Consider the following 27,328-nt stretch of genomic DNA (forward strand, 5'->3'; position numbering starts at 1 on the left):
ACCCCCCCCACTCTGGTTTAATCCGTCTCATGCTCTCTCTGATGGCCTGGAAAAACGCTTTAATGCCCCCCCGGAACAGGCTGACATAGAAAACACACATCTGCCCGGCTTAGGTAAGCTGCAGTTACCATGGTAACAGACGGGCTAAACAGTCGCGTGTCAAGTCAGCGCTGAGACGGGGCGTTTAACCGACACACACACACAGCTGATGAAGCGTCGGTGGCGGTTGAGGTGACGTCACGCCTCCGTTGCCGGTGAGTCGCCGTCACCGCTGACGGGCGGCGCCGCAAGCCGAGTTCAGCCTGAGTCATCATGTGACGTTTGGAGGAAGGTGAAGAAAATGTTCCGTTTTTAGCCCAAACTAGTGTTAATCAGTCGCTAACGGCAACACACATCATCACAAAACAACATGTGTTTACAGCGCGCCTCATCTGCTGCTCTCCAACAGGATCCAGGCGGTTCCTTCCTGGACCGCCCCCCCAGCGCCCATGATTAACAGCCTCCACACAGATGCTGATGCTGCACAATGTTTAAGGGGGGGGGCGTGCCCCAATCACTGAGTACCCAACACCGAGCCAAGCTTGGCGTGGCGCTCCCCCCACACCGCACGGCTAAACGCTAAGGCTAATCATCAAGAACATCACTGACCCCCCGCACCTGCAACCTGAGATCCAACCTTAGCCCCGCCCCCCAGCTGACTAACAGGATGAGTTCAACCCCGACGTCTCGCCGTCAGGAGGATGCTCAGCGGTGGTGGTGATCGGCGTCACGCTTCGCCTCACCGGTCGGATGACGGATGGACTCACCAGGACTCTTCCTGTCAGCGTCTGGGCCGAGATCATGACCCCCGCCCAGTCCTTGACCGACGTCATCCAGCCCACCTCGCTGGCTGCCGCGTCATCCTTGTCGGTGCGCTTGATGCCATCGCCCGCGGTGATCCGGAGGACCTCCTGCAAGGGGGGGAGGGGCAGAAGGTCAGAGGGGAACAGGAAGCAGCCGTTAAATCAGCTGGAAGGACTAGTTTAGAACTAAAACTAGTTTAGAGCTAGTTTTAGTTACAAACGGGTGAATGTTGACCCGCTGGGGTCACCGACACCAAAACAGAACCACCTCGGCTTCGATCCAGTTTGATGCAGATCCCCAACAAGGAGCACGTCATCGACACGCAAAGACAACCCATCGAGAAAATCATGTGGTGTGTGGTTAGCTACATGCTAGGTGTGTGGTTAGCCCCGTGCTAGGTGTGTGGTTAGCCCCGTGCTAGTCTCATTGCTGAGACCAGCTGTAAGTCAGCAGAGAGCAGCACAGCGCCACCTACAGGACGTTTCTCTGAAGGAGGCAAAAATAAAATGTTTCCGAACTCAAACCTGCAGCTTTAAAAACACGAATGCGTCGTTTTCGTGTGAAGCGGCTCCTCTGAAGCTAACCCACGCATTCACGCTCACATGCATACAGTAAACACTCAAAGAACAGCTGAGAGACTCCAGGAGCGTCGCCATGGCAGCCAAGGAGCTCCTGGTGTTCCTGCTCCACTGACTGTCAGCTGGCTGGCTGACTGCCTGTCTGTCTGCTTGTCTGTCTGTCTGCCTGTCTACAGAGACTGATTCACAGGAAACCAGACAGATGCTGAGGTTAGCCTCCAGGCTAACCGCCTCCACCTTCACGGTGTCACTCGTCTTCCTCGGAGGTCTTCCTCCTGCAGCTCCTCATGGGAGATCACAAAAACTTCCTCACACTTTACACGCTTTCCATTCGCACGTGTGTCACGCATGAGACCGCCGCAGCCCTTTCTGTCACCGCCCGACACCTGACCGGTAAATCAGCTAGCGTGTGTTTGTGCGAAGACCTTCTGGCAGCCGGCCGCCAAACGAGTGCTGAGCTTCCTCTCCTCCGTCTGTCAAGTTAATATTTATTCTGAATTAAAGTTTAATGGGGTAAGAAAGAGTTAGAAAGAAGCAGAAAAACATCCTGCTTCAATTAAATCTCCTTAAGTAATAAATAAACGTTCAATTTTAATTAAAATAAACAAATTAAAGGGTCTGTTGGAACTAATTTCTTTATGTTTTAAACTTATATTCTTTCAAAGCAGCTCTGGTTTAAAATTAAAACTTGATGTCGTAACAATTCCCTCTCGCGCCGGTACCGTCTCCGTTATTATTGCTAACGGCCGGCTACACACACAAATTCAATCATGTTCAGAGATTAATCCGGGGGGGGGGTGTTGGGGGAGCAGCAGACGATACTGTGGCTCTAACCTGATAACAGAACAACATGTCAGCTTCAGTTAGAGGCAGGGGCAGCGACGGCGACCAGAGACGACCTCAGGAGGCATTTGCAGCTTTTGTGTCGCGAGTTTTATTTTGTATGAAGAAACGTTGCAGTGAAAAAGTTTTAAAAAAAACAACAATAACAAAAAATAACCAAAAGCAAAACTTTTCAGGCTCCAAAGAGTTCAACCAACCAGAAACAAGTGAAGCGATTAAAAAAGACGCACACGTAGGTGTTTGCTTTGCTGTTTGTTTGACTTCAGGTTCCTGTAGTTTCCTCTCACTGGGTGCATGCTAATGCTGTTAGCTCAGTAGCTAGGAGGGCGGTTGTGACCTCAGTTAAAACACTATAAAAACAAACTAAAGGGAAGCTATGAGAACTCCTGAACCCACTGAGTCGTCCTCGCTGCCGCTGATGCGTTCGGGTCTAAAGGGAACCATTAGATAAGTTTAATTGGCGTCATGCTGGGATGCAGCACATCTGAACCACGACGACGCTTCTCATGTCAGAGATATTATTAATTCATGGCGCGCTTCTTTCCAATTATTCTTAAAAAAGGGTCGCTGCTGATTTCATCTGAAGGTCACATGCAGGGAGATGAAAAGCCGCCTTTGACATTTAAATTTCTTTCCGCCCGATGGACGTCGACTTGGTCCCATCATGGAGGATGGATCTCCTGTTTAATGAAAATACATTTTTAATAACCAGAAACATATTCATTACATCCAATCAGGCACAACATCCTGCAGTTGTCACGGTGATCGATCGTCCCAGCCTCCAAATTTAGGTTCCATCGTGTCGTCTAAATCTTCCCAACACCAGAGGTCGTCAATCATCGCCGGTCGCCGCCGTGACCGTCCGACCGGCGTTAAACCGGAACACGAGGCTCACGACGCAAAAAAAGATTTAATTAGAGACAAATGTAGAATCTAGTTAGTGAGGAATCAGGAATATCTGCAGCTTGATCTGGTTCTGATTTGTGTCCAATCAATCAATCAATCAATCAGTCACAGTAAGTTATTTTTGCTGATCATTGTTCCGATCATTTAATTAGTTGATCGTCATGATAGCGATGGCTTCACCAGTAGCCAATCAGACCTACAGCTGAATGATTATGATTATTGAAGTCCGGACAGACGCAATGCATTCTGGGATGCGAGGTCTAGTTTACATCCAGGCATACTTCCCATACCCGACGCCCTGCAGGACACCGCGTCCCCGGCGTGACATCACATCCTGGGGCTAAATCCGGCTCAGACGTGAGGACATGAATGAAGACGGGGCTAAAAGCGGAGGCGTGAGCGGCGACTCACCTGTTCAGGAACATTATCACCAACCGTTTCAGATACAGGGAGCGTGGACAGCACGCGGTTCAAACATCCAGCAGAGACAGTTATTAAACATGAACGGTTGTCATGTTGTTGGACGTCCTGACTGATGATGAAGATGCAGCGCGCCGCGCCCGTTAGCATCATTAGCTGCTAATCACACAGTGGAACAGACGTTAACTGGAATACGTGATTATAAAAGGATAAAAGGTCTGGATGTTAATTAAACAATGCTGCCTTCAGGTACTTCCGCTTCTGAGGTCACATTTAATCAGTGGTGCATTCAGGTGCTCCTGGCTGCAGATGGCATGAAATGGAAACTAATTTGTGTGTTCGATGATGATTTCAGATGTTGTTCTGCCGGCGTCTCGTCTGTTCCAACTTTCAGACTCATAATTATTGCCGTTCGAATGTGTTCATCCCCATAATTGCAGTATTTCAGAAAGCACTTGAAAGCACCACGAGAAGCCAGGACACTGAGTCTCTGTCAGGAGATGGATTCAGATGAAGGAACGGATCTGTTCCCAGATTGACGCCAACACCACCCTCATTGTTCCCGTCCCCAGAACCAAACCCCCAAACGCAGGAGGTCACACAGGGCTGACGGTCAGTGAACGCCCCACGGAGGGGGAAAACCAGCCAGAGGAGGAAACAGATTATCAGCCCCATCATCAACAAAGCTCTGAGCTCCATGTTGGGGTGGTTAATGACATGCACAGACTGGGGAGGGGGGGTGTTCCTCCAACAACCTGCCACATCTCTCCTGCATAACACAGATTTACTCCCAGAATGAAATCCTTTGCTTGCTAGTTGCTTAGCAACAAAAACACTGATTCACCCGATACGGGCCTGATGCTGCATTTCTGACACTTTGGTCGGGTTCCTGAATGAGGAGGAGTTCCAGCAGCAGTGGCAGGAGTCTGAAGCTCAGCAGCTGAAACGGACTGCTAGCAGGAGAGAAACAGGTTAGCCTTCTGCTAACAAACAGGTTAGGTCACAAGTGTGACATCATCGACTGAGGTGTGAAATGACCAGGCCTGAGTGTGAACACAACGTGCAGACAGAACAACCCTGCATCTCTGGATGGGGCAGATGTTTGTCTGTTAGCAGGACGACTCAAGGACCGTCCATGATGGGGGATCACAGGGACTTTGGTGGAGATAATGCCACTCCAGTATCAGGGGGGTGGGTTTGCCCCCCTAGAACTTTCTGCCTAGGATCGCCCCTCCAGCCCAGACCAATAGAACAAACCCAGCAGTGGATTCGTCTTTAATTAGGAACCTATTTAATAAACACAGTGGAGATATTTCTGTTCACGTCCTGAAATGACCAGACCTGCTTTCTTTTTGGCATTACCACGGCAACAGACCATCCTCAGATACTTGGGAATTCTCCACAGGAGGATGATGAAGAGACCCCCGAAGAAGGTGACCATGTAGGAGGCGTGGAAAAGCCACCACAACCTCAGGTCGTCAACGCCACAGGGCACTTCTGGTGAGAACGGGACGATCACGTCCAACTCAGATGCGTAGTGGAAGGGGTCAAGGTCGGGTCTCGCCATGTTGGTGGGTCACCTGAAGTCTCAACGGGATCAGGCGCTCTGGGGGGCTCCGTGTGGACGAGTGCATGGACGGATCTGGTTTGAGTCTCGTCATGTGGTGATGCTCTTATGGGTATGGATGTTGACCACTATGGATCAAAGCCCTCATTGTTCCCGTCCCCAGAACCAAACCCCTGAACACAGGAGGTCATGAGGACCCCCCCCACCGGATGAACCAGTGGCGCCTCACACAAACAAGTCCCTTCAATGAGACCACTGTGAGGGTGGAGATGACCCGTCTCTGGGCCGGTCATCCTTCACCAGATGTCCCAGACAGAAAACAGAACCTCCAGAGCTCACGGGTCACACAGGGGGCTGGGGGGGGGGGCAGTCAGAGGAGGAAACAGATTATCAGCCCCATCATCAACAAAGCTCTGAGCTCCATGTTGGGGTGGTTAATGACATGCACTGACTGGGGGGGGGTGTTCCTCCAACAACCTGCCACATCTCTCCTGCATAACACAGATTTACTCCCAGAATGAAATCCTTTGCTTGCTAGTTGCTTAGCAACAAAAATACTGATTCACCCGATACGGGCCTGACGCTGCATTTCTGACACTTTGGTCGGGTTCCTGAATGAGGAGGAGTTCCAGCAGCAGTGGCAGGAGTCTGAAGCTCAGCAGCTGAAACGGACTGCTAGCAGGAGAGAAACAGGTTAGCCTTCTGCTAACAAACCATTAGCCTCAGCACACCCCCACAGGTATGATGGCTGGTGCTCCATAGGAGTTGTTCCCACCAAATCAAGAGTGAAGAGAAATAAAAGAGTACAGAGTATACCAGGAGCATTCCTGATTGGGCGCTTCAGATGCACTGTCTCAAGGCATGCTGGGTAATGCACCTGGGGGCTGATCCTGAGCTCTTCCAATGAAAAGAAGCTTTACGTTAAAACATGAATGAAGCTTTTATTTAAAGTACAAATTTCCATTTTGATTTAAATAACTCATTTATAGTTTTGTAAATAATGCCTGAGGGGGGGGGGGGCTCCTATAGGCTTTCCACACAAACAGAACGGGTAGAACCGGCCCGGTTTAGCAGGATGAATGGAAGCTCCCTGCTGTTAACAGAGACCCACTTAGAGGTTTAGTAGTTTTAGTGTGATTACAGCAAAGTGAGTGGAAACCAGAGAGAAACTCGATCACAGCCTGATCCAGATCCAGATCATGGATCTGGATCCTGTGTCACCTCTTCATCTAGATCCTGAAGAAAACTAACAATTGTGAATTTTGTAAATAACTTTTTAAAGTGGTGATGAGACCAGATCCAGATTCCGTGTTCCTGGTCAAGGAGTCACATGATCATCAGCCAATCTGAGGACTGGGACATGTTTGATCTGAGCAGCTTTGGTGGAGATAATGCCACCTGAGTGTGTGTGTGTGTGTGTTGGGGGGGGGGCTTTGCCCCCATAGCGCCTCTAGGAACGCCCCTGCTGCCCAGACCAATAGAATCCCTTCGTTTCTGAGTGACACGACCCCAGCAGTGAATTCATCTTAAATTAGGAGCCTTCTTCTTCTTTTCCTTTCAGCTTTTCCCTTCAGGGGTCTCCACAGCCAATCAGCTGCCTCCATCTAACCCTGTCTTCTCATCCTCTTCTCTCACACCAACTACCTTCATGTCCTCTTTCACTACATCCATAAACCTCCTCTTTGGTCTTCCTCTAGGCCTCCTGCCTGGCAGTTCAGAACTCAGCATCCTTCTACCAATATATTCACTATCTCTCCTCTGGACATGTCCAAACCATCTCAGTCTGGCCTCTCTGACTTTATCTCCAGAACCTCTAACATGTGCTGTCCCTCTGATGGACTCATTCCTGATCCTATCCATCCTGGTCACTCCCAGAGAGAACCTCAGCATCTTCATCTCTGCTACCTCCAGCTCTGTCTCCTGTCTTTTCCTCAGGGACACTGTCTCTAGACCAAACAACATCGCTGGTCTCACCACAGTTTTGTACACCTTTCCTTTCATTTTAGCTGAAACTCTTCTATCACACATCACACCTGACACTTTCCTCCACCCGTTCCATCCTGCCTGGACACGCTTCTTCACCTCTTTTCCACACTCTCCATTGCTCTGGACTGTTGACCCTAAGTACTTCAAATCCTCCACCTTCTTGATCTCTTCTCCCTGTAACCTCACTCTTCCACTTGGGTCCCTCTCATTCACACACATGTACTCTGTCTTACTGCGGCTAACCTTCATTCCTCTCCTTTCCAGGACAAACCTCCACCTCTCTAGCTTCTCCTCCACCTGTTCCCTGCTCTCACTGCAGATCACAATGTCATCTGCAAACATCATAGTCCATGGAGATTCCTGTCTAACCTCGTCTGTCAGCCTGTCCATCACCATAGCAACAAGAAGGGGCTCAGAGCTGATCCCTGATGCAGTCCCACCTCCACCTTGAACTGCTCTGTCACACCTACACACACCTCACCACTGTCTTACAGTCCTCATACATGTCCTGCACCGCTCTAACATACTTCTCTGCCACTCCAGACTTCCTCATGAAAATACCACAGTTCCTCTCTGGACACCCTGTCATCAGCTTTCTCCAGATCTACAAAAACACAATGCAGCTCCCTCTGGCCTGTTAGATAAATAAAGCCGGGACATATTCGTGTTCCTGAACCCCCCCCGTGGGGAATGAGATGACCGGACCCACCTTCTTTTTGGCGTTACAGTGGCAGCAGACCGTCCACAGGTACTTGAGAGTTCTCCACAGGAGGATGATGAAGAGCCCCCCGAAGAAAGTGACCATGGAGGAGGCGAGGAAAGCCCACCACATCCTCTGGCCGTTGCTGTCGCAAGGCACATCCGGTGAGAACGGGATGATCACGTTCATCTTGGAGATGTGGATGGACGGATCCGGATTGAATCTCTCCCTGTTTTTCGACATTCTGGTCACCTGCCAGTCTCCACCCACAGCTCAAGCGGGATTCAGGCGCTCCGGGGAGCCGCAGCCAGCGCCCTGTGATGCCCCAGCGGCTCAGCCATGTGAAGTCAGCCCCCTCCGGCTCCTCATCCAGCAGGAAAAGTGGGGGGAAAAACTTCTGGCGAAATCAGGTGCGCGCCCTGCGATGCGCTCTCACGGCGTCAACCTTTGCGTTAAAATCACATCCCAGCGTAAACTCCTCGCGATGTTCCGCAGCCACCCCCCGCTCCCCTCCTTTCCCTCCCCACAGACGGACAAACTCAATCACTGTAGAACCGATTCAGCTCCCGGTCCTCAGCAGCGATGGAGTCCCCGCCAGCTCGCAGCTTCCAGCGGCTCCGCGGCGCGCTGTTGAATGCTCCCCCCGCGCGTAAAGCTCTCCGCTCGGATCGATATCCTTCAGGGAGACGCCGTCGGGGAACGAAAGTGTCGGTTTCGTGAGCCGAGAGGCGGATCGGAGCCCCGGTTGTTGCGTTCCGGCTGCCGTCCGTCGCTCCCAGTTGTGCGGAGATGGAGCCGCAGATTTACAGGTAGAGGGGGCGGAGCCAGCCGCGGCAGACGTCGATGCTTATCTGGATGTCGGGTTATTTATAGGCCGCTTCATCAATTTTTGATCGCTGAACTTACAGCCGCCGTGCCGTCAGTACGGTCGTTATTTTCCTCCCCGTATTGGTGCCTTGAGATGTTTTTATTACCGGTTAAAGTGACTTTCTCACCGGTTTACAGTCAAATCACCTGTAAAGACATCACATTCCAGACAGAAGCAGGAAACTTTCCCACGAGGTGATTTTCAAACATAAACCCTCCTGTTTGAAAACTGATAAATCGATAAGTTTAAGAAAAAGGTTTAACGCTAATAAATGATCTTGGTCGAACGCGTCTCACCTGCGGATGCAGAACACGCCCCCTAGTGGAGGAAAGATGCAACGATCACTGAAACCAAATCACAGAGGGTGATCGATTGATCAGTTTTGAAACTAAAATACTATCGATTTAGTTTGGAACCAGATTTTTTTATAAGTCATAACCTCCTCTGTTCTGTCCTTTAAATCACCCCTAAAAGACTTTTTCTGTCTGGTTTTAAAGAACACATGAAACTAAGACAACTTTTATTTATTCATTTCTACAAAGTTTAAGTCTAAATATCAAAATAGCATTTATATATTTTCAGCCAAAGGAAAACAGACACAAATTCGGCAGTGATATTTATTTTAAAGAAATATTAACCTTCATTAGGAGAAAATCTGACCTAAAGAGTTTCATCCAACTTGAAATGTTGACAGCGGCTAAAAATCCAAGATGTACGTGTGAAAGCGTCTGACAGTGAATATCCCTTCTTAAAAATCCACCCATCAAACTTTCTGCATAATTAATTACGTTAATCAATCTAACCACTATTGATTAGATTTTTCTTTGCTTGGCACAGAATTATTTCTGAGGAGTGAAAGAGGAAAAACAAAGTGGACAGCAGCCGGATGAAAACAGAAAACAAACTGGACCCAGCTCCTCTATAAATAAGAACATTAATCCACCTATTAACTGACTTCTGGAACAAAAAAACAACTATCTTTACTTGATTAGATAAATTAAATGGCGAGGGGAAACGAAGACAGAATAAAACATAAATATAGAGAAGGGAGCGTCTTCATCGCTGCGGCCTCATGTGGTCCGACACGGCTGTGGGACTAAAGGAAAACTTCACCACAAAATAAAACCTCCAGAAGTGTAGAAGAGGAATTTAAAAGAGTTCTAGTGGATCTGAGGGGAGTAAAACATTCAAGTATTAAACACTAGTGTAAACAGGTCTAATGGTGGTACAGTACATCACTAATGTAGTGGTGATCGACACGAGTCCGCCTGGACCTGCCCCTCTCGTCTGATTGGCTGCGTGAGAACTTTTGTGTCTCCGGGTGGCGTTCCTACGGCACTTCGTCTGGAATCCACAGCACCTTACTCTGCTCCTGATCCACGATGGTCACGATCTGAGTGCAAATGTAGGAGACGCTGCCCCCCTGGACCACGCCTGCAAGGCACAAGCAGCCAATCAGATTCCTCTGAGCGTAGACTCAGGACCAATGGGAATCGACGTAACACCCACCTGTGAAGAAGCGGCTGAACTCCTGCTCCACCTTCTGCGCCGCCTCGAACTGCTCCTTGGAATGTTTCTGGGAGAGCTTCTCCCTCAGGTAGAGGGGGTCCCTCTGCTCCCTGGAGACACCATCAATACCAGAACCAATCAGAACCCGCGTCACATCCCATTGAGACGGTCAGCGTGTTCCTGCTCCCGTGGCGCTTCACATCATTCCCATTCTCTGACTCTTAACTAAAAGGAGGAAATCGAGTCCTGTTGCCCCCCTGCTGGAGGCGCCGCACCTCCTGCTTCTACTAATGATCTGTGGGTGCTTCTGGTTAATGGAGGCGTTCGAGGCTCTTGCTCCCCCCTACTGTAAAGATGGTTTTATGTGCCAGTCGGATCCGAGCCGCAGCTCGTCTCCTAAACGTTCCTCCTGGTTTCACACAGAGAGGAAACACCTGAAGTTTCCTCTACAGGAAGTGACTAAAACTGTCCTTTAAACCCCTCCCACTGCAAAGAACAAGTCATGTGACCTCAGTCTTCATCAGTCCCATCGGCTGAGGAGAAATCAGGAAACAGCTTGAGCTCCTGTCGGTCGCTGCAGTAGGCGGCCGGTGGGAGGTGTGTGTGTGTGTGTGTGTGTGTGTGTGTGTAGGCGGCGGGCGGGTCGGTGAGCGTTCCAACCACCCACGCCACAAAACACAACCAACCCCCTCTGCCCATCCCCCCCCCCCCGGGACAGCTGGCACTCAACTGATGACAGCAGAGAATTAACAGGACTCAATCTCCTTAGTGTGTGTGTGTGTGTGTGTGTGTGTGTGTGTGTGTGTGATGCTGGAGGTTCTGCAGGTTTAATCTTCTGCTGCGATTAGAAATGAAACAGCAGACGTCCCGTCAGCTGATCAGAGCCGATGATCAGATCAGGTGATTAATTAGCTTTTAGCATCGATACGATGCTGAACAGATTTTCAGGTGAGTAAAAATCACTTTGGAGTTTCCAGATGAACGGTTTCCTGTTGTTTGTTTGTTTGTTTGTTTGTTCATTGCAGTAAACAAACACACTGAATTCTCACTTGATCTGCTTGGCGTTCTTGTAGCGGATGAAGATGACGATGGGGTAGATGTGGACGCTGTGGAGGCGCTCGATGGCGTGAGGAGCGATGTCCAGTAAACAGTGGGAGTCCTGAGGAGGAGGAAGGGTGAGAAGAGCAAAACAGGAAGTGGGGTAGGTGCGTGGGGCGGGGCGGCGTTACCTTCTCCGTGATCTCTTTGATGGAGGCGACGGTCGTCACGTCAAAATGCCCACTCCTGCGTTTGTAGTCGATGAAGACGCCGTCCTTCACACCGCGCTCTATGGCCTGCTGGGAGGCCTTCATGATCTCTGAGGGGGGGAGGGGGGGGGCAGGCGTTAGCATCGTTAGCTCCTTACCACTGGTGGGACCCCCCGCCCCCCCTGCAGGAGCTCACCGGGGAGGCAGCGGCAGAACTTGTCCGGGTTCTCCTTCACCAGCAGGTCCTTACTGGCCTCCACCAGCGGGCCCAGTACCAGCACCGGCCTGGGGGAGGCGCCCTCCACCCTCTGGACCCGCTGGTACATCAGGCTGCCCCCATCTGAGGAAGAGGAGGAGGAGGCTGGTGTTTAATATCTGCTCACCCTTTATTCCCGCCCCCGCCGCTGTGGGGGGGTCCTGACCTTCAGGGAGGGGCAGCGAGTCGGTGCTGATGGCGTCCAGGACCGTCAGCTCCTTCCCGTCTCTGGAGCCGCTGCGTTTGTGCTTCAGCCTCCGGCGGAAGAAGGACCGGCGGGCGGCGGCGGCCGACAGGCTCCTGCCGGCGGCGCCGTCGTCCCTCATGTCAGCGGCACCGTGCCTCCTGTAGAACTCCTGGTCCGTCCTGGGGGAGACAGAGCAGCGCTGTATGAAGACGGGGGGGGGGTTGGTGAGCCACCGTCATCGGGCAGGTGAGCGGCCGCCTCACAGGTATCTGCTGGGGATCTGCCCCCTCCCCAGCCGCTGCCCCTTCTCGTCCAGCTGCCACGCCGTCCAGCAGCCGAAGCCCCCCCCGGCCAGCGTGTCCTCCACGTACAGGATGTCGTCTTTGTTGAAGCTCAGCTCCTGCTCTGCCTCCGCCACCCGCTCGTACAGCGCCCTGAGGGTCACGGGAAGCTGTAGTCACGACGACGACCTCGCCGTACCGGAGCCAGACGAGCGGTTCAGGTACCTGATGTAAAAGCCGTCGCCGTCACGCCCCCTGATGGCCGACACGTCGTCCACACAGTGCTGCACCTTGAAGGTGATCGTCTCCGCGGGCTTCAGCATCTCCAGGTACGCCTCCTCCTTCGTCTTGTGCTTCATGCTGACGCCGTTAAACTGAAAACACAAAGTCACATGACTCAGTGGCCTCCTCACCTCCCTCGTCTTCCTCACCTTCCTCTTTCCGTACCTCCAGGATCAGATCTCCAGGCTGCAGACCCAAGGGACCCCCGGCGGGGCTGTCATCCTCCAGACTCTCCACGAAGACGCCGGTGAGGTTCCCTCCACAGATCTGGACCCCCAGCTCCCCCTGGACCCTCTTCAGCCGCACCAGGCGGGGCTCAGCAGCCCGTTGGGGGGTCAAACCGAAGAACCTGCAGGGGAAAGTTTGAGTGTCGGCTGCGGCAACGCAGACCGTGAACGTCTGTGACGTCACACCTGAAGGAGGCGTGGGGGCTGGTGGCGGGGGTCGTGTGTTTGGACGGCGGCGTCGCGGCGCCCTCGTCCTGCTCGCTCAGCGTGTCGTCCGGGGTGGTGGCACCGCTGTCCAGGGGGGTCGGCCGGTTGCTGATGGACTCCAAACGAGACCTGAAAAGGACAAAAAACCTTCAGCTCCTTCCTGAAGCGGAGACCTATCCGGTCCCTGATTGGTTCTGCCCTCACCCTAAGTGGGCGTGGCTACCCGGCTGGAACATGTGTGGGTTGTACTGCGCCAAAATAGTGACGGTGTCACACTGCTGACCGATGACCAGCCGCGCCTGCTGCTCGTTGGCGTTCCGGAGGTTGATCCCGTTGAACTGCAAACGGTTGGCGTTCATCAGGAGCAGTGAGAACAGCGCCATCGTGTGGTGGAACGTGGGCGGGCCTACCTCCAGCAGCTGGTCCCCGTACTCCAGACGGGCCTGGTGAGCGATGCTGCCCGCCGTCACCTTGGAGACGAACACGCCGCCATTCTCCCCGCTGACGATGGAGATGCCCAGTGGCTCCACCCCCTTCTGCACCGTCACGTGCCGAGGCTCCTCCACGTACGGCCTGACGGGAGGAGAGGAGGTGAGGCCGACGCCCCCCCGGGGGGGCGGCACCTGCGTGAATAACTAGCCTACCCATCCTTCCGCCGGTCGCCCACCGGGGCGGGGCTGACGGATATCCTGTGCTGGGTGGAGACGGAGCCGTGCGATTGGCTGCTGCTGAAGGACGACGCGTCCAGGTGGACGGGGGACATCGGCGGCGTCGGGCTGCTGCACTCCGAGCGAGAGAGGGAGCCTGGATGGGGGGTGGGGGACACACGCGTGAGTTCTGATGGCGAACCGATGATGTCGCTAACGCTAACACCTACCTCTGTCGGACCCGGTGGAGCGGGGGTAACGGGTCGGGGGGATCTTGATGCGCTCTGTCCGAAACTGTAACGTGGAGGAACCTGAACGCCAAAAACAGAGTAGAAGAGTCCCTTTACTGGAACTCAAGAACAAAATATCAGATCAGTCGCTAACGAAGCTACAAACCACCCCGAAACGGTTTTAACCACATTCACACTTCCTGTCGCCTCCAGTTTCCTGGTACAGCAGCACCTCCAGATACCAGTTTAATGCGTTCCATCCTTGTAAAAAAAAGCCCCAAACCTCCTAAATTATATATAATTAATTATACACAGGTTTTTTAATAAATGATAAAGAATGTAAAAGAAAGTCCTGAGAACACAGGAGCGTCTGTACTCCACCAACCAGACCCAGATCCGGTCTCACATGTTGTGTTTTGACTCGTATCTCAACCAGCTGGTCTCTGGAGGTCCTCCTGCTCTGACTCCACCTCTAGTTCTACTGCAGCGGGTGTGAAACACAGAAGGCCCCTGATTGGTCACTGCTGGCCTTGGTTGAGTGTGATTGGCTGCTTAATGATCGCTATGCAACCAGTCAGGTCCAGCTGTTAGCATCAAACGTGATGCATCAGTCGTGGTCGCGTCTGAGTCGTGATTGGACGAGGGCTCCTACCCAGTCTGGCGCTGGGGGGCAGTGAGTTGGTGTTCTGCGTCTCCGGCGGGTCTCCGGGGCGTTTGTGGCTGAGGTCCAGGCTGAGGTGACCCTGATGCTGGGGGCTGCAGGGGGAGGACAGGCTTCAGTAAGTCACATGACAATAGGTCACATGTTCTGAACCTGATGTCTGAATGCAGGTGTAGCACCTGGGGTGTGGGTGTGGGGGGGCCCCGGGAGCTGGGGGGCTGCTGGTCTGGACCTCGTGGCTCCAGGCGGTGTAGACCGGGTTCCTCATCACGGCCGTCACGGCGGGACAGGGGGCCAGACCTCTGTGGGCGGGGTCTGGAGGTGAACACAGGAGGTGTTCTATGGGACCGGTCTGTGTGGGAGGTGAACCTGTACCCCCCCCAGTGGAACTGGACTCTGACTTACGCGCGGCGCCGTATCCCGGGGCGACCGACATGCTGTAGCGGTTGGTCCTCATGGGGGAGAAGCGCCGCAGGTCGGGAGGCTCGGGGGAGTGTTCGTCGGTGGAGTAGCTCTGCACCTGTGAGGTGAGCAGACAGCTGGTGACCCGGCGGCGCCACACGCCCCCCCCCCACACACACACACACACACACACCCGGAGGCGCGGCGCTTACCTGCATGGGGACGGGGATGTGTAGCGGCGTCACGTTCCGCCGCAGCGCCGGTGCCGATTTGGGCCGGAACCTCCTCTTAGCCCGCTCCTCCGCCCGCCGGCGACCCCCCTCCCCCTCGGGTTTCTTGGCCTCGCCTGGAGGAGCGCCAGCAAACCGACGACCCGCCTCCCCCCGGTCCCGAGCCGGGGAGGGCGGCGGCGTGCCGGTGGTGATGGTGGAGTCGGACGCCGAGCTGCCCTGCTGCCGATGCTTGAACCTGAAGGAGTCGCTCCTGGCTGGCGGGGTGGGCGGAGCCTGGGCCGACTCGGACAAGGAGCTCTGGGGGGAGTGTCTGGGTAGCTGAGACAGAGACAGGTAGTCCAGCTTGGGGGGCGCGTCGGGCCTCCTGAAGACGTTCACGTCGAAGATGGACTTCCTGTGTTTGATCCTCTTGTAGATGGACAGCTGGGTGACCTCCGGGGGCGGGGTGCCGCCAATCACCTTCGGCCATGTTCCCCCGCTGGGCTTCGCCAGCTCGCCGCCTGCAGGCGGGCTGCAGTCGGGGTGAAGGGGCGCAAAGGTGAAGGGGCGGCGGTGGAGCTCCGGCCTCCTGCAGCAGAGCTCTGGGGGGGGCTCCGGGGGGCCCCGGGAGGAGGACAGGGAGCAGGCGTGCAGGGAGCCGTTGGAGAACGGCTGCCGGTGGCGAACACCGCTGTCCGGGGCGTCGACGCCCTCCTGAAGCACCTCCTCGCCCCGCTCGCAGCTGCACACCTCCGTCTGCGTGGAGCCGTTGTTGTTGGAGCTCCTGCAGCTGCGCGCGTGGAGCTCACAGGGCGGGGGGCGCGACGTCTTCTCCGACTCCCTCAGAGCCTCAAACAGACTCTGACCCGAACAGCTCTGGTGGAGGAACTGGGGAGGAACGGAGAGACGTCAGTAACACAGGAAACAGTCCCAGAGGTGTTTGCTGCTGATCTACAGGGACTCCTAGGATGATAAAATGCTTCAGTCTGTTAACACGTCATTCCTTCAGGTCCTGTCAGCTCTTCTAGATCAGACCGAGGTCTTCACCTTCATCAGGGAGATGCTGACGGAGTCACAGCAGCTCCTCAGCAGAGACTCGCACTCAGACAGTGACTTGTTGTCCAACGTGATCCCGTTAATCTGAGGGGGACAGAACAAACGTCAGCTCGTGTTCCGTGGTGGTGCAGTTCCTCCTGTGGACAGCAGGGGCCACCAGAGGCCTTCAACAAACATGCGTCCTGTGGTTTTAGGGGGGGTACTCACCGCTAACACTCTGTCCCCCACAGTCAGGCTACAGTCTCTGGCGGCCGGCCCCCCAGGAGTCAACGAGGCGACAAACACTCCGCTTTCCAGCCCGATACCGCAGTCTGAGGGGCGGGGCAGGAAACAGTGTCACAACTTTGATCACACATGCCTGTCAATGACATCATCAAATGCTGATTGGTTCTAATGCCCACCTTTGTGTCCCGCCAGGTTTATCTGGATGGGAGTGACGATCCGGCCCCCCAGCGACTTCTTCCTGCGCACCACCATGTTGATCACACCCTCGCCGCTCAGCACCGCCTTGATCACCTGCTTCCTGTCCTTGTTGGTCAGGTCCACGTCATTGATTTTCAACAACCAATCGTTCACCCTGAACAGGAAGTGATCGACGTGACACCTCCACACCAACAACAACAACAGGTCAGTCAGACGTTTGTTACCTCAGTCTTCCTTCAGCTACACTTCCTTTGTCCACCTTACTGACAAATATGCCGCAGTCTCCTGGTAGATACGGATCATTGACCCCCTCAGCGATGTCGAACCCCAGAGCCTTCAGATCCATATCCTGGGACAGAAAACACTTTGTTACTCGTGGACGGAACAGTTGGTCCGCTGTCCGCCGTCCGTAACCGTTTCTACCCGCTGCTTCTCGATTTCCACCACTTCCGTCTCCCACTCCATGGAGTCGGTGTCGATGGCCGAGTCGTGAGAACTGTGAGCCATCAGCTGACGGAACCTCGCCTCCTTTTCCAGCTGGTCCTCCATCTTTTCTCTGTAGAAAGGAGAACAACCAGGTAACACTTCAGGAGTTTTAATGGAGGGAAGTCCCTTAAAAAGGCCTCTGAGGGTAAATCCACTGCAGCAGTGACCTCTTTCCTCCACCAGGGGGCACCAGAGGTCTGTACACGCTCTAACTTCAGAAGTAAAGGCAGAGGAGGCGTGGCTCACTTCAGTTCTTTGAGTTCCCGCGCCGCGTCGTTCTTCTGTTTCCTGGTGTCGTCCAGGTTCCTCAGAGCGTCGGCCAGGTCGCTGACGGCCCGGTCCCGCTCTCGCCTCAGGTTGTCACACAGCGTCCTGTCGGGTTCACAACGTTCAGGCTGTGTTCACCAGCATGCAGCGTGAAAATCAGCGGCTCCTCACCGAACGCTCTCCCTCTCCCCTACGATCTTGTCGCGCTCCTGGAAGGCCCAGTCGCGCCGACACTTGGCCACCTCGGCCTCCTGCAGGGCCTCCTTCAGCTCCTGGGACACGGCTTCGTTCTGCTTCCTCAGAGCCTCCATCTCCTTGGTGGCGCGCTCCATGTCCAGAGTGGCACAGTCCTGTTTCTGCAGGGAGAGTGAACCAGTGGGGGGGGGTTCTTTATTTTGCGACACGCTTCAAACCACAGCAATAAATCATACATTTAATACAGCTGATGGATAAATGCAGATTTACAGAGGAAACAAACTAAAAACCTCAAATCCACCAGCATCACGCTGAAAGTGCTGTAAAGATGTGTGTTCTGGTAACTTAAGGTGAAGTGACGGTGTTTTAAAGTGGGTCAGATGTGAAGCATCTGCCCCAGCGGAGGGCGACTTCCCTCAGACTTCCCCTGAGCTCTCGTCTGGCTTCATTTCTGCAGCGCTGCAGTTCCTTCAGAGCCTTTTCTCTGTAATTACAGGCAATTTCCTAATGCAGGAATCTGAGCGCTTTGCAATTAATCTGTGATTTCTCAGCGAAATCGATGTGTGGAAAACCCACCAGCTGCTGGAAAAAGCCTGCATGAGATGAGATGAGGGGATTATGGTGAGGGAATGAATCCGTGGCCGTCTGTCTACCTGTCTGGCCTGGTAATACTCGCGCAGCAGCTGGTCCCTCTGGATGATGGCCTCCGTCCTCTCCTTGCGGGCCACGTCCCTCTCCTCGCGGACCGTCTCCATGTCCCTGCAGGCCTGGCTCAGCTCCTTCTGGGCCTCGGCCTTGTCCTTCACCTCGTGGCAGTACTTCTCCAGCAGCTCGTTCTTCTCGCAGATGGCCCGGTCCCGGTCCACCAGCGCCGACGACAGCTCCTTCATGCAGATCCAACCAGAGTTAAACGTCACTGAAGATAATTTACGTTTAAGTTTGAGGAGGATTTTATTTTAACTCCCAATGACGTCTACATTCCCTCAGTGAAATTCAGGCTCCTAATGACGGGAGTCAGCTGGCAGCTAATGAGTTAACAAGTCATCTAGATTTTTATTCCACTATCAAGAAGAAGGCACCAAAGATGAAAACTGTCAGTGTTTACTCCCCTGAAGTTTTTAGTCGATAAAATATTAATGAACTTCATCAGAAAGCTTTCACCGCGGACGGGTTTAAAACAACACAGACACTAAATCATGACTCCTGTTTCCTGTGTTCCTTTAGAAACGTGACTAAACTCTTGTCAAGCAGATTTGTCACCGTGGACACGCCCTCTGCTGACAGAGGGCGTGGCCTCTGAACGACATGTGCTGCTAGGTAGGTCAACACGGGTATGGAGGTGGATTCTGGTCGGTCCTGTCTGGCGGCGCGTGAACACGCTCGCCTAAGACGGGGGGGCGTGTCTCCAGGATTTAGAATATGGCGTCAACACGTTTCAAAACAAGCCCCCCATCTTCCCCTGTGGTTGCTATGGAGACGTGGGTTTGTTCTCACCTGACGCAGCGCCTCCAGCTCCTCGGTGGCCACCCGTCTTTCTGAGGAGGTGTTCTTTAGCTTGGCCTCGGCCGCCTCCAGCCCCGTCTGGAGGCGGTCCACCTCCTTGATCACCTGATCCCTCTCGCTCATGATGAGCCGGTACTCGTGGATGACCGAGTCCCGCTCCTCCCTGCACTTCTCGCCGTCCTTGGCCGCCCTGAGCTGCTGGGTCTTCAGCCGCGTGACCTCGGACTGCAGCCGCTCCATCTCCCGCTGCAGCTCCTTGTTGTGGGACGCCGCCTTGGAGAGCTCCTGCTGCGTGGAGTCGAACCTGTTTGAACGATGGGATCAACAGATGGTTAAAGCCGTCGGCATCATGACCCAGCTTCTACCTGCCAGGTAAACCTTCGCCTGCCTTGGGTTCACAGCGTCCCGCACGTCTGACCTTGTCTCCTGTTAATCATTAGCTCTTTACGACGGCGACTTCCTGCCTCACCTGCGTACGGACGAGGAGTACTGCTGCTGGAGGTGCGCGGCGGCGTCCCTCTGCTGCAGCAGCACATCCAGCTGCTTCTGCAGCCTCTGGTTCTCCTCCTCCGTCTGGTCCAGGCGGCTCAGGTCGGCGTTGTGTCCCGCCGTCTTCTCGTTGTAGAGCTTCCTCAGAGCCTCGTAGTCGCTCTTCATGGCCTCCAGCTTGTCCACCGCCGTGTCGTACAGCTTGTTGAGGACGTCGGATGAGCCCCCCCTCATCACCTGGGGACAATATCAGGCCGGAGGTCATTGAGGTCAACGCCGCCTCGTGTGATCTCGTGACACAGATGCAAGCAGACGACCATAAAGCTTTAGAGCAATAAAACGAGACGGATTAAGAAGTCTGGGTCTGCTAACGTTAGCCTGAAATGCTAACACTTTCTGTGGGTCAATCAGGGACATCTCATGTTTGCAATCTTTTTTTTTTTTTCTTTTTTTTTTGCGTTTTTATGATGTTCAAAGGAAACATCAGTTTCCTGGTTCTGATAATCAGAACCATTCAAAAAATCTTTCATCAGCAGAAACAAATATTTGATTTGAACCCAAACAACTCTTTTCGTTAGTGCAGGGTTCAGCTCGTTGGCGCGGATCTCCACCGCGGGAGGATTCAAACTTCTAACTTCACGTCAAATCAAACTGAAAGTCCGGCCTGAAAGAAATCAGGTTTATTGTAGAACAGAGCGTCAGGAGGAGACGTCAGGAAACGTTTCCCGTAGGAGGAAGTCCTGCCTGCGCCCCGACCCTGACAGGAAGTTCGGACGACTTTGCATCGTCTGTCTGATTTGAGGAAACGTTTTGATCGACGCATCTCGTCTGACCGCTTTCAGAAGGCGGAGCCTCAGACGGGCTGAAGGCCGCCGCCTGGTGTACCTGATGGTGCAGCATCCTCATGTCGGCCACCTCCCTCTGGTCGTCGCTGTGCAGTCGCCTCAGCTCGTCGCAGGCCTGCTTGACGCGGGCGTGCTCCCGCAGCAGCTGCATGTTGTCCTGTCGCACCGCCTCCAGCTCCTCGCCCTGCTGGGCGTGTTCGCCCGACAGGCGGCTGTGCAGCATGCTGGGGACCAATCACAGGAGGCGGCGGCCATGTGTGACATCAGCATCACAAACGTCAGGAGAAAGTTCTCACAGTGAAGAAGACACCAGTGTTTGCTCAAACACGTCCCTTATTGGTTTAGCGTTAATCACTCATGCAAACACTCTTTTACGTTCTTCTTTCCCATGAGGCTCGGAGCTCGACCTGAACAACGACTCGTATCTTTTTAATTCGCCTCAGAAAAAAAGCCACGACGATATGGAGCTCGGATATTTAGGGGAATCAGTTCTGTGGTTCAGGTTTACTTGTAAGTAAATAAACAGTCCAGAGGCTACAGCGTTAGCCTTTAGCCTTAGCTAGAGCTTCTCTCTACGGAATCAAGAGCTACTCCACCACTCAGAAGGTTTGAGTCACCACTAGCAGCAGAGTCCTCCATGCTAACTGAAGGCGCCGCCGCCGTGCTAAGTGGCTAACTGATCTCAGGTCAGCGGTCTGGAGGCGGCGCTGAATGAAGCCCCTCGTGAGCACGCAGCTTTGAGGAGGAGGAGGCTTAAACGTGGCTTTAATCCTTCATCTGTCTGTTTGCATGGGGGCCAGATGTCGGGTCCCTACACTCTGGAGACAGTATGGCATCACCCCCCCCACACAGAACGAACTCCCCAGGAGAATTACTACTAAGTATAGAAACATATTTCTTGATGAAATGAAAATCGATGACGAGGGTCGACTCATCGGCTTTAAAGGCTTCATCCCAAAACAAAGTCCTGCTCCACGCAATCTGCTGCTAATGTGGGATTGGTGGTGGGGGGTGTGCGTGGTGGGGGGGGGGTTGCTGTGGGTTTTCCACTCACTGGTAGAAGTCGGCCTTCTTCACGGCCTCCTCGCACCGCTTCAGGCTGCTGCTGTGCTGGTTCTGCAGGGCCTGCAGGTCCGCCATGGCCTTCATGCACTGCAGCTTCAGATGCTCGTAGTCGTGACCCGCTTTAGAGTTTGGTCTGTTTCACAGAGGGGAGGGGGGATGGGGGGGGGCAAACAGACTTTTAAGACGCCACATGGGAGGATGAGAGCAGCAGCAGCGAGATCGACATCGCTCCAACTTTGTGCCGACGGGAACGCGAGGGAGGCGTCATTAAAACTGCATGTCGCCCCTGGTTTTACACAGAGCAGAGGATTCTGGGACAATTTAGCTAAAAGCTTCTCCTGGGTGTAGTACAGGTAGTCCTCAATATACGAACACAATTGGTTCTGAGAGGTGGTTTGTAAGTTGAATGGTTCATTAATCGTTAGATTTCAATCTCTAATCTCCATTTGAGGTCATTTAAATGTCATTACCACTCAATACTCAAGTAATCTCATTACTATTCTAAATACTAGAGTTCTATTCCCTCAGACTGACCAGAAATAATTACAGGACATTAGAACAACACAGAATAAATAAAATCCAGGTTTCGAGTTCAGTCGCTCTGATTATACGTCAGTTTAAAAAAATAAAAATCAAGTTTAGGTTGTTTCTCTGGATTAACGTCTGTCCACCACAAATACTGGACTCTAAAATCACTAGGAAACCGTTAAAAGCAGATGTGACTGTATAATAAATCAGAACAAAAACATGTAATCATATTAAAATACGGATGTATAGTTCCAATATCTATCGTTAAGCATTACTCGTGATTCACATGATCGTTTTAATCCAGATTAGTTTACGGCAAACTTTAATCCTGATAATTTAATCCTTGAGGAGAAGAAGAAGAAAACACTTGAAGGAACTCTCCACCAGTTTTTAAGAACATCAACAACAACAGTCAGTCACTGTTGATGACCCACTGTAGCATTAGCATGTAGCTTTAGAGTCAGCTGTTGATGCTGATCTGTTGTATCTCTGAATGTTCGTAGGTTGAGGACTTCCCGTATTGGCTGCTCTGGGAAACGGGTTCAGAGGTCGGGACACTACCTGCAGTCGTCGAAGGTGGTGCCGGGCGAGGATAGGGCGAGGCGCTTCCGCAGCTCGTCCCTCTCGCGGGTCACCTGTCTGAGCTGGAACAGGACCGTCTCCATCTTCTCGTCCAGCTGGGGGGCCAGCGGGGGGGAGGAGGCTGGACCAGGCGTACCTGCGTGAGTCAGCATTTCAACAGTGGCAAAGGGGCGTTCAGTGGGCTCACGTGACGGACACCATCTCTGACTCCTGTGGGTCACCTGGTCTGACAGGGAACCAATCGCACGCAGTGCCTCGTCGCTGCAGGACCAATAATCTGCAGCTCAGCCAGTACCCACAGGAGGAGTTCACGGGGCAGGAATCCCCTCAGAGGGTAACTAAATGGAAACAGCTCCGTCTTTGTGCTTGTTGGGGGAGCAGGGCTTTAAACCCTTCACATCTGTGTAATCACTTGCATGTGCTCAGGCTGGGGGGTGTTATCTGTCTAAAGGAGCAGTTCACCACATATCTGTTAAAGTTCTCTGAGTTCACCAAACATTTGTGGTGCTTCATTCAGCGCTGCCACAACAGACTCAGCTGAACCTGACATCACATCCAAAAAGTCTGTAGGCGTTTCTCAGACGAGGTGCATTTAGCAGATTTAGCATTGATGCTAAATGCACCCTCTTGGTACTGCCATCATTTTACACCTGGTACCATTTATCAAAGAGATAATCACTAAAACCTTTTCATTTTTGCACCTTGTGCTTTCTCCTTTTTTCATCCTGCCATCATTAGCGTTAGCATCAGACGTTACACGTTTGTGCTTAAATCTAAATACTAAACTCACACCAGCAGTTAGCTCAAATGTGGCTCGAAATGTAAAAAGCAAACACAAGAAGAAGAGGAGGAGGAGGAGGAAGCAGCCAATCACGAGCTCCAGACTCACCTAAGCTGCTGAGCGAGCTGCTGCTCTCCGAGTCCGTGGGCATGGTGGACAGGATGCTGTAGGTGGAACCTGCAGGGGACAGAACGGTCAGCTGAGCCGGGGCCACGTTCTGATGGGGGGCTTTGTGCTCCACATCAAGGCTCCGAGGCTTCGGTTACAGTCGGGGGCTTTTCCTGCACAAAGGCCAGCTGGAGCCACAATGAGGAGGGAATTCCCCAACTTGAAGGGACGGGGCCCCAAAGAAGGAGTCGCCTCTGAGGGCCTCCTTTATCTTCCTGTGACAACACGGAGCCTCAGATATATGGACGTCATGAAGGATGGAGGACGGCGAGAACGTTTAGAAAATATCTGGATATAAACATCAAAAGTTACCTCTCAAAGAAACTAATATTTATGGACACACTAGTTTAGAATTTATTAATAGTTTCACTGTTATATTATCAATTATGTCATTAAATTAAATAATCCAACTAAATAATAGAATTTTTAAAATATATTTTAATAAAATCAAACAGCAAAATAAAAATAAAATATAAAATTAACTAAAGCCAAATTAAATAAAACAAAAAATGATAATTTACATTTCAAAATTAGTAAAAATTAATTTAAAAAAAAACGATAATTAGATGAACTAAAAAGATCCAATTAAAAAGAAATGAGATAAATTAACTTCTTAAATCTGCGACACTTTTAACGGGCCGTCTGGTCGCGCTGCTCCGGGACGAGGACTTAAATCAGGGACTTGAAGCCGTGACGTAATGCCGGACAAGAAAAACGGTTCTGTTTACCCTCGTCTACTCGTGTGAATCAACCCCCGGCTGGCGGCGCTCCAGTTCGCCAGAGGCGGCGATGAGTGTGATGAAGGCTGGAGGCGGCCCAGCCGACACGGCTCGCCCCACTTTTTCCCAGCAAGGATTGAAAGAAAGAAAAAAAAAAGATGTGCCTCAGGAACCGGGGCATCCCATGGATCAAGCTCTCTTTGTTCTCGCTCTAGCTTAAGTTTCCCATGATTCCTTTAGAGCGGAGAGCGCCTCAGCGGCGGAGGATCCCCGTCACAGCTCGCTCTGGGGAAGTCATGTGACCTGGACCTCGCCGCGGGTCTGACCCTCATTGGGGTTGATCTGAAGCTGCGGCGACTTGGAGTTCTTGAGGTTTATTAAACTGAGCGTCTATACGGCTCTGATTGATTCAAGAGGAGGTCAGAGGTCACGCTGTTGTTCTGTTGTTGTTGTTTACAGTTTTGCGAGCAGAGATTAGAACAACGCGTAAACAAAAAGGTGTCGAACGCGACGCCCTGTGGAACGTCACACGTCGCTGAAAAGGTTCGTAGCCCAGCGATGAGTCCATTCGGCTAATTTTAGCACATCTGTCACTGAAGCGCTCGCTGGTTAACTTTATTTCATTTCTGCCACGCCCCTCCGCCATGCCCCGCCCCCTCCTTTGTGAAAGGGGTGGGGCTTGGTCAGCCAGTGTTTATCATTTTAAACCCGGGCTGCGGTGACGTTCTGCTGGGAACGGCCCTTCCTTTGAAGCGCAGCGGAGGAACCGGTCCGCCCGGTCGCCAAACGCAACTCAGCCCATGTGCGTCCCATGGGAGGAGCCACAGCATCACATGACTGCAGGCGGCCAATCGCTGCTCGGCTTCAGACAGCATTATGTGCAATGTGCTGCAAAAATGTTCGAGGAGGGGACTCGCTCTGCAGCGTAGCTTCTTATAAATAATGAGGATGGAATAAATGCATAATTAACACCTCGCCGTTCAGAGTACGAAACGCACAGGCATGGCGGCGGCGGCGCTCAGGGGGCGGAGCCTGATTCTGTACCAGAAGCCTGCAGGCTCAACGCCACAGCGTCCAGGACCTAAAGAGACGGGTTGGTATTTATTCACATGAAATATTTATGAGCCAACAGGTTTGGAAAGAGAAGAGAATTAAACCGGAGTTTGATCGATGTCACGTTTAGAAAGGATCTTTGTTAGCTCCGCCCCTCTGGTTTGTTTGTTTGTCAGCAGGATCAGACAAAGTACCACACGACTCAATGGAGGGATTAAGTTCTGGCTGGGAAATAAAAGTTAAATGTCATTGTTGTTTGGAATCTAAACTTTGTGAGTGAACATTTTGTCTCCAGGGGAACCAATCAGGACTGAGGCAGGAGGAGGAGGCGGAGCCTGAAGTTCTGCTAAATGAAGGAAACTCAACTCATATTTCGTTTAATTTTCCTCTGAAATAAAGAAATCCCTCAACCTTCTGTCACACTTTAAACGGGTCAGGATCTGGGTGGGTGTGGTCAGGAATGAATCAGCCAATCAGAACGAGGTCCATGTTCATCATCAGAGGAACACTTCCTGACGAGCCACTTCTGAACTCATCCATACTCTGATCAGAAAGTGATCAGATTCTGAACATTAACTCAGAATCAGTTTAAAGTAACTTTCAACAGATAAAAGTTTTCTGGTTGTTTTGGGGGGGGGGGGTATTCTCCACTACGTCATCACCACTTTGCGTCTGTTTGACAATGACAGTCCGGTTATCGATCGACTCTAGGCATGATCATTTTTATTGATCATCCGAGCCTTTTTAGACCCATTAAAAGATTTTTGGGGGGATGGGGGGGTCACGCAGTGGGAACAAGCGGAGTAGTGTGACTGTAAATAAGTATCAGGTCACATGACCGTGTCCCCCACCCCCACCCTCACCAGGTAGTCATATGGTCAATCACACACACCCCTCCGGTCGGTCCTGGCCCCATTAGGACCGGTTCTTACCGGTCGGGTCCACCGGTCCGGTTCCGGTCAGCAGTACCGACAGCTCGGGGTGCGTCTCCCCCAGGGCCGAGCAGAAGTCCTGGAAGCGGTCGGTGTCCTTCCGGAGCAGCACCCCCAGCAGCAGCTCCACTTTCTGCGGGTCGGACGAGCAGCTGCGCCCCAGCTCCAGGCGCTCCGCCGGGCTCAGGGTCCCGCGGTGAGCCAGGAGGTCCAGCAGCCGGTCCGGGTCGCGGAGCGACTCCACCAAGTTCCGGGAACACTTGTCCAACAGGTCGCGGTGCTTCGGCTCCATGTCGTCCGGCAGAAGTTCCTTCACTGCGGCTCCCGGAGCGGAGCCCCCTCGGCCCGGACGGGACGGACTTCAGTCCGCATCGAAGGACGAGGAGCCATGTTTGTTGACGGTCCGTCCCCCCCGCCTCCGCTCCCTCCTCCCGGAACAAGACGAGTCCGCCTCCGTTAAGCAGGACGTGTGGGGGGCGGACGGGTCCCGGAGTCTCTCCACATTACAAACTCCGTCCGAACTCCGCCATGAGTGAGCGCGCCAGACGCGCGCGCCCTGTGCCGCTCTCACTTCCGCCCACTGGACATTTAAGGTAAAGGGGCGGGGCTTACGCGGAGACGCACCTGGCTCCCCGTCCTTAAAAACACACATTAAAGTGTGTTTGTGGCTTTTAGGAGTGAACACAAACTTTTGTTGTTTGTTTGTTTGTTTGTTTTGCTCGTTGTTTTGTGTTTGTTGCGTCACTTGCAGGTTGACAATGACGCAATCCTGATTTGTTGATCCTTTTCTCTCCACCATCGGCGCTCATGTTTGTGACGTCACCGGGTCTGATTTCGGAACACGAGAACGTGGATCCGAACTGGAAGTCGTTCCGTTCACACGGAGCTAGAGAACCGGATTAACCTGAATCGGATTAACTTTTCCTGATAACTTCTTCACCACAAATAACTGATCGATTTATAACCGATCGATTGCGTCACGGGGGTGGGTAGGGGGGTCAGACACCTGACCGCTCACGTAGATCTACATCAGGGGCCTCCAAACCTTTTCCTGTAAGGGCCACATGACTTCTCTGATGGGGGGCCGGAGTCAGTTTGTAACAGAAATCACAGGAGTGACTAAATGTATTGTCTCCCAGGAGACCACACATTACCAAATATTAATTTATTAATGTCA

General features: G+C 52.7%; 2 protein-coding genes across 8 annotated transcripts in view; both read right to left on the reverse strand.

Moving 5' to 3' along the window:
• LOC137588162 (calcium-activated potassium channel subunit alpha-1a-like) overlaps positions 1–8,603 on the reverse strand; it is a 55,081-nt gene extending 46,478 nt beyond the window's left edge. For all 7 annotated transcript variants that reach the window (XM_068305046.1, XM_068305041.1, XM_068305045.1 and 4 more), the window contains exons 1-2: positions 7,853–8,603; positions 807–950 (exon numbers count right to left, since the gene is read on the reverse strand). In XM_068305046.1, the coding sequence (XP_068161147.1) occupies positions 807–950; positions 7,853–8,086 (378 nt within the window). In that variant the 5' untranslated portion in view covers positions 8,087–8,603. The remainder of the gene's footprint in view (positions 1–806; positions 951–7,852) is intronic.
• A 688-nt stretch (positions 8,604–9,291) lies between these two features.
• On the reverse strand, positions 9,292–26,711 carry LOC137588161 (disks large homolog 5-like). Its single transcript, XM_068305039.1, has 33 exons — positions 26,152–26,711; positions 23,388–23,456; positions 22,478–22,634; positions 21,378–21,521; positions 20,364–20,547; positions 19,459–19,715; positions 18,981–19,293; positions 18,140–18,370; positions 17,463–17,647; positions 17,271–17,396; positions 16,962–17,094; positions 16,763–16,887; positions 16,517–16,692; positions 16,323–16,426; positions 16,107–16,199; positions 15,060–15,947; positions 14,851–14,965; positions 14,625–14,760; positions 14,437–14,540; positions 13,785–13,865; positions 13,552–13,711; positions 13,318–13,480; positions 13,112–13,245; positions 12,887–13,036; positions 12,639–12,822; positions 12,417–12,565; positions 12,174–12,344; positions 11,890–12,089; positions 11,664–11,807; positions 11,450–11,577; positions 11,270–11,379; positions 10,221–10,330; positions 9,292–10,145 (listed from the first exon to the last, which is right to left on the reverse strand). The coding sequence occupies exons 1-33, from the start codon at positions 26,441–26,443 to the stop codon at positions 10,042–10,044; spliced, it is 5,820 nt and encodes a 1,939-aa protein (XP_068161140.1). The 5' UTR covers positions 26,444–26,711; the 3' UTR covers positions 9,292–10,041.
• Between the last annotated feature and the right edge of the window lie 617 nt (positions 26,712–27,328).

The sequence above is a fragment of the Antennarius striatus genome, chromosome 21 (assembly GCF_040054535.1).
Source record: "Antennarius striatus isolate MH-2024 chromosome 21, ASM4005453v1, whole genome shotgun sequence".
Lineage (NCBI taxonomy): Eukaryota > Metazoa > Chordata > Actinopteri > Lophiiformes > Antennariidae > Antennarius > Antennarius striatus.

Excerpts from the sequence above, each read along its gene's own strand:
- LOC137588161 (XM_068305039.1), bottom strand. The coding sequence starts at position 26,443 with ATGGAGCCGAAGCACCGCGACCTGTTGGACAAGTGTTCCCGGAACTTG. Across the intron at positions 20,548-21,377 it reads AAGAAGGCCGACTTCTACCA|CATGCTGCACAGCCGCCTGT; the intron begins GTGAGTGGAAAA and ends ATTGGTCCCCAG. Across the intron at positions 11,578-11,663 it reads GTTCTGCCGCTGCCTCCCCG|AGATCATGAAGGCCTCCCAG; the intron begins GTGAGCTCCTGC and ends TCCCCCCCTCAG.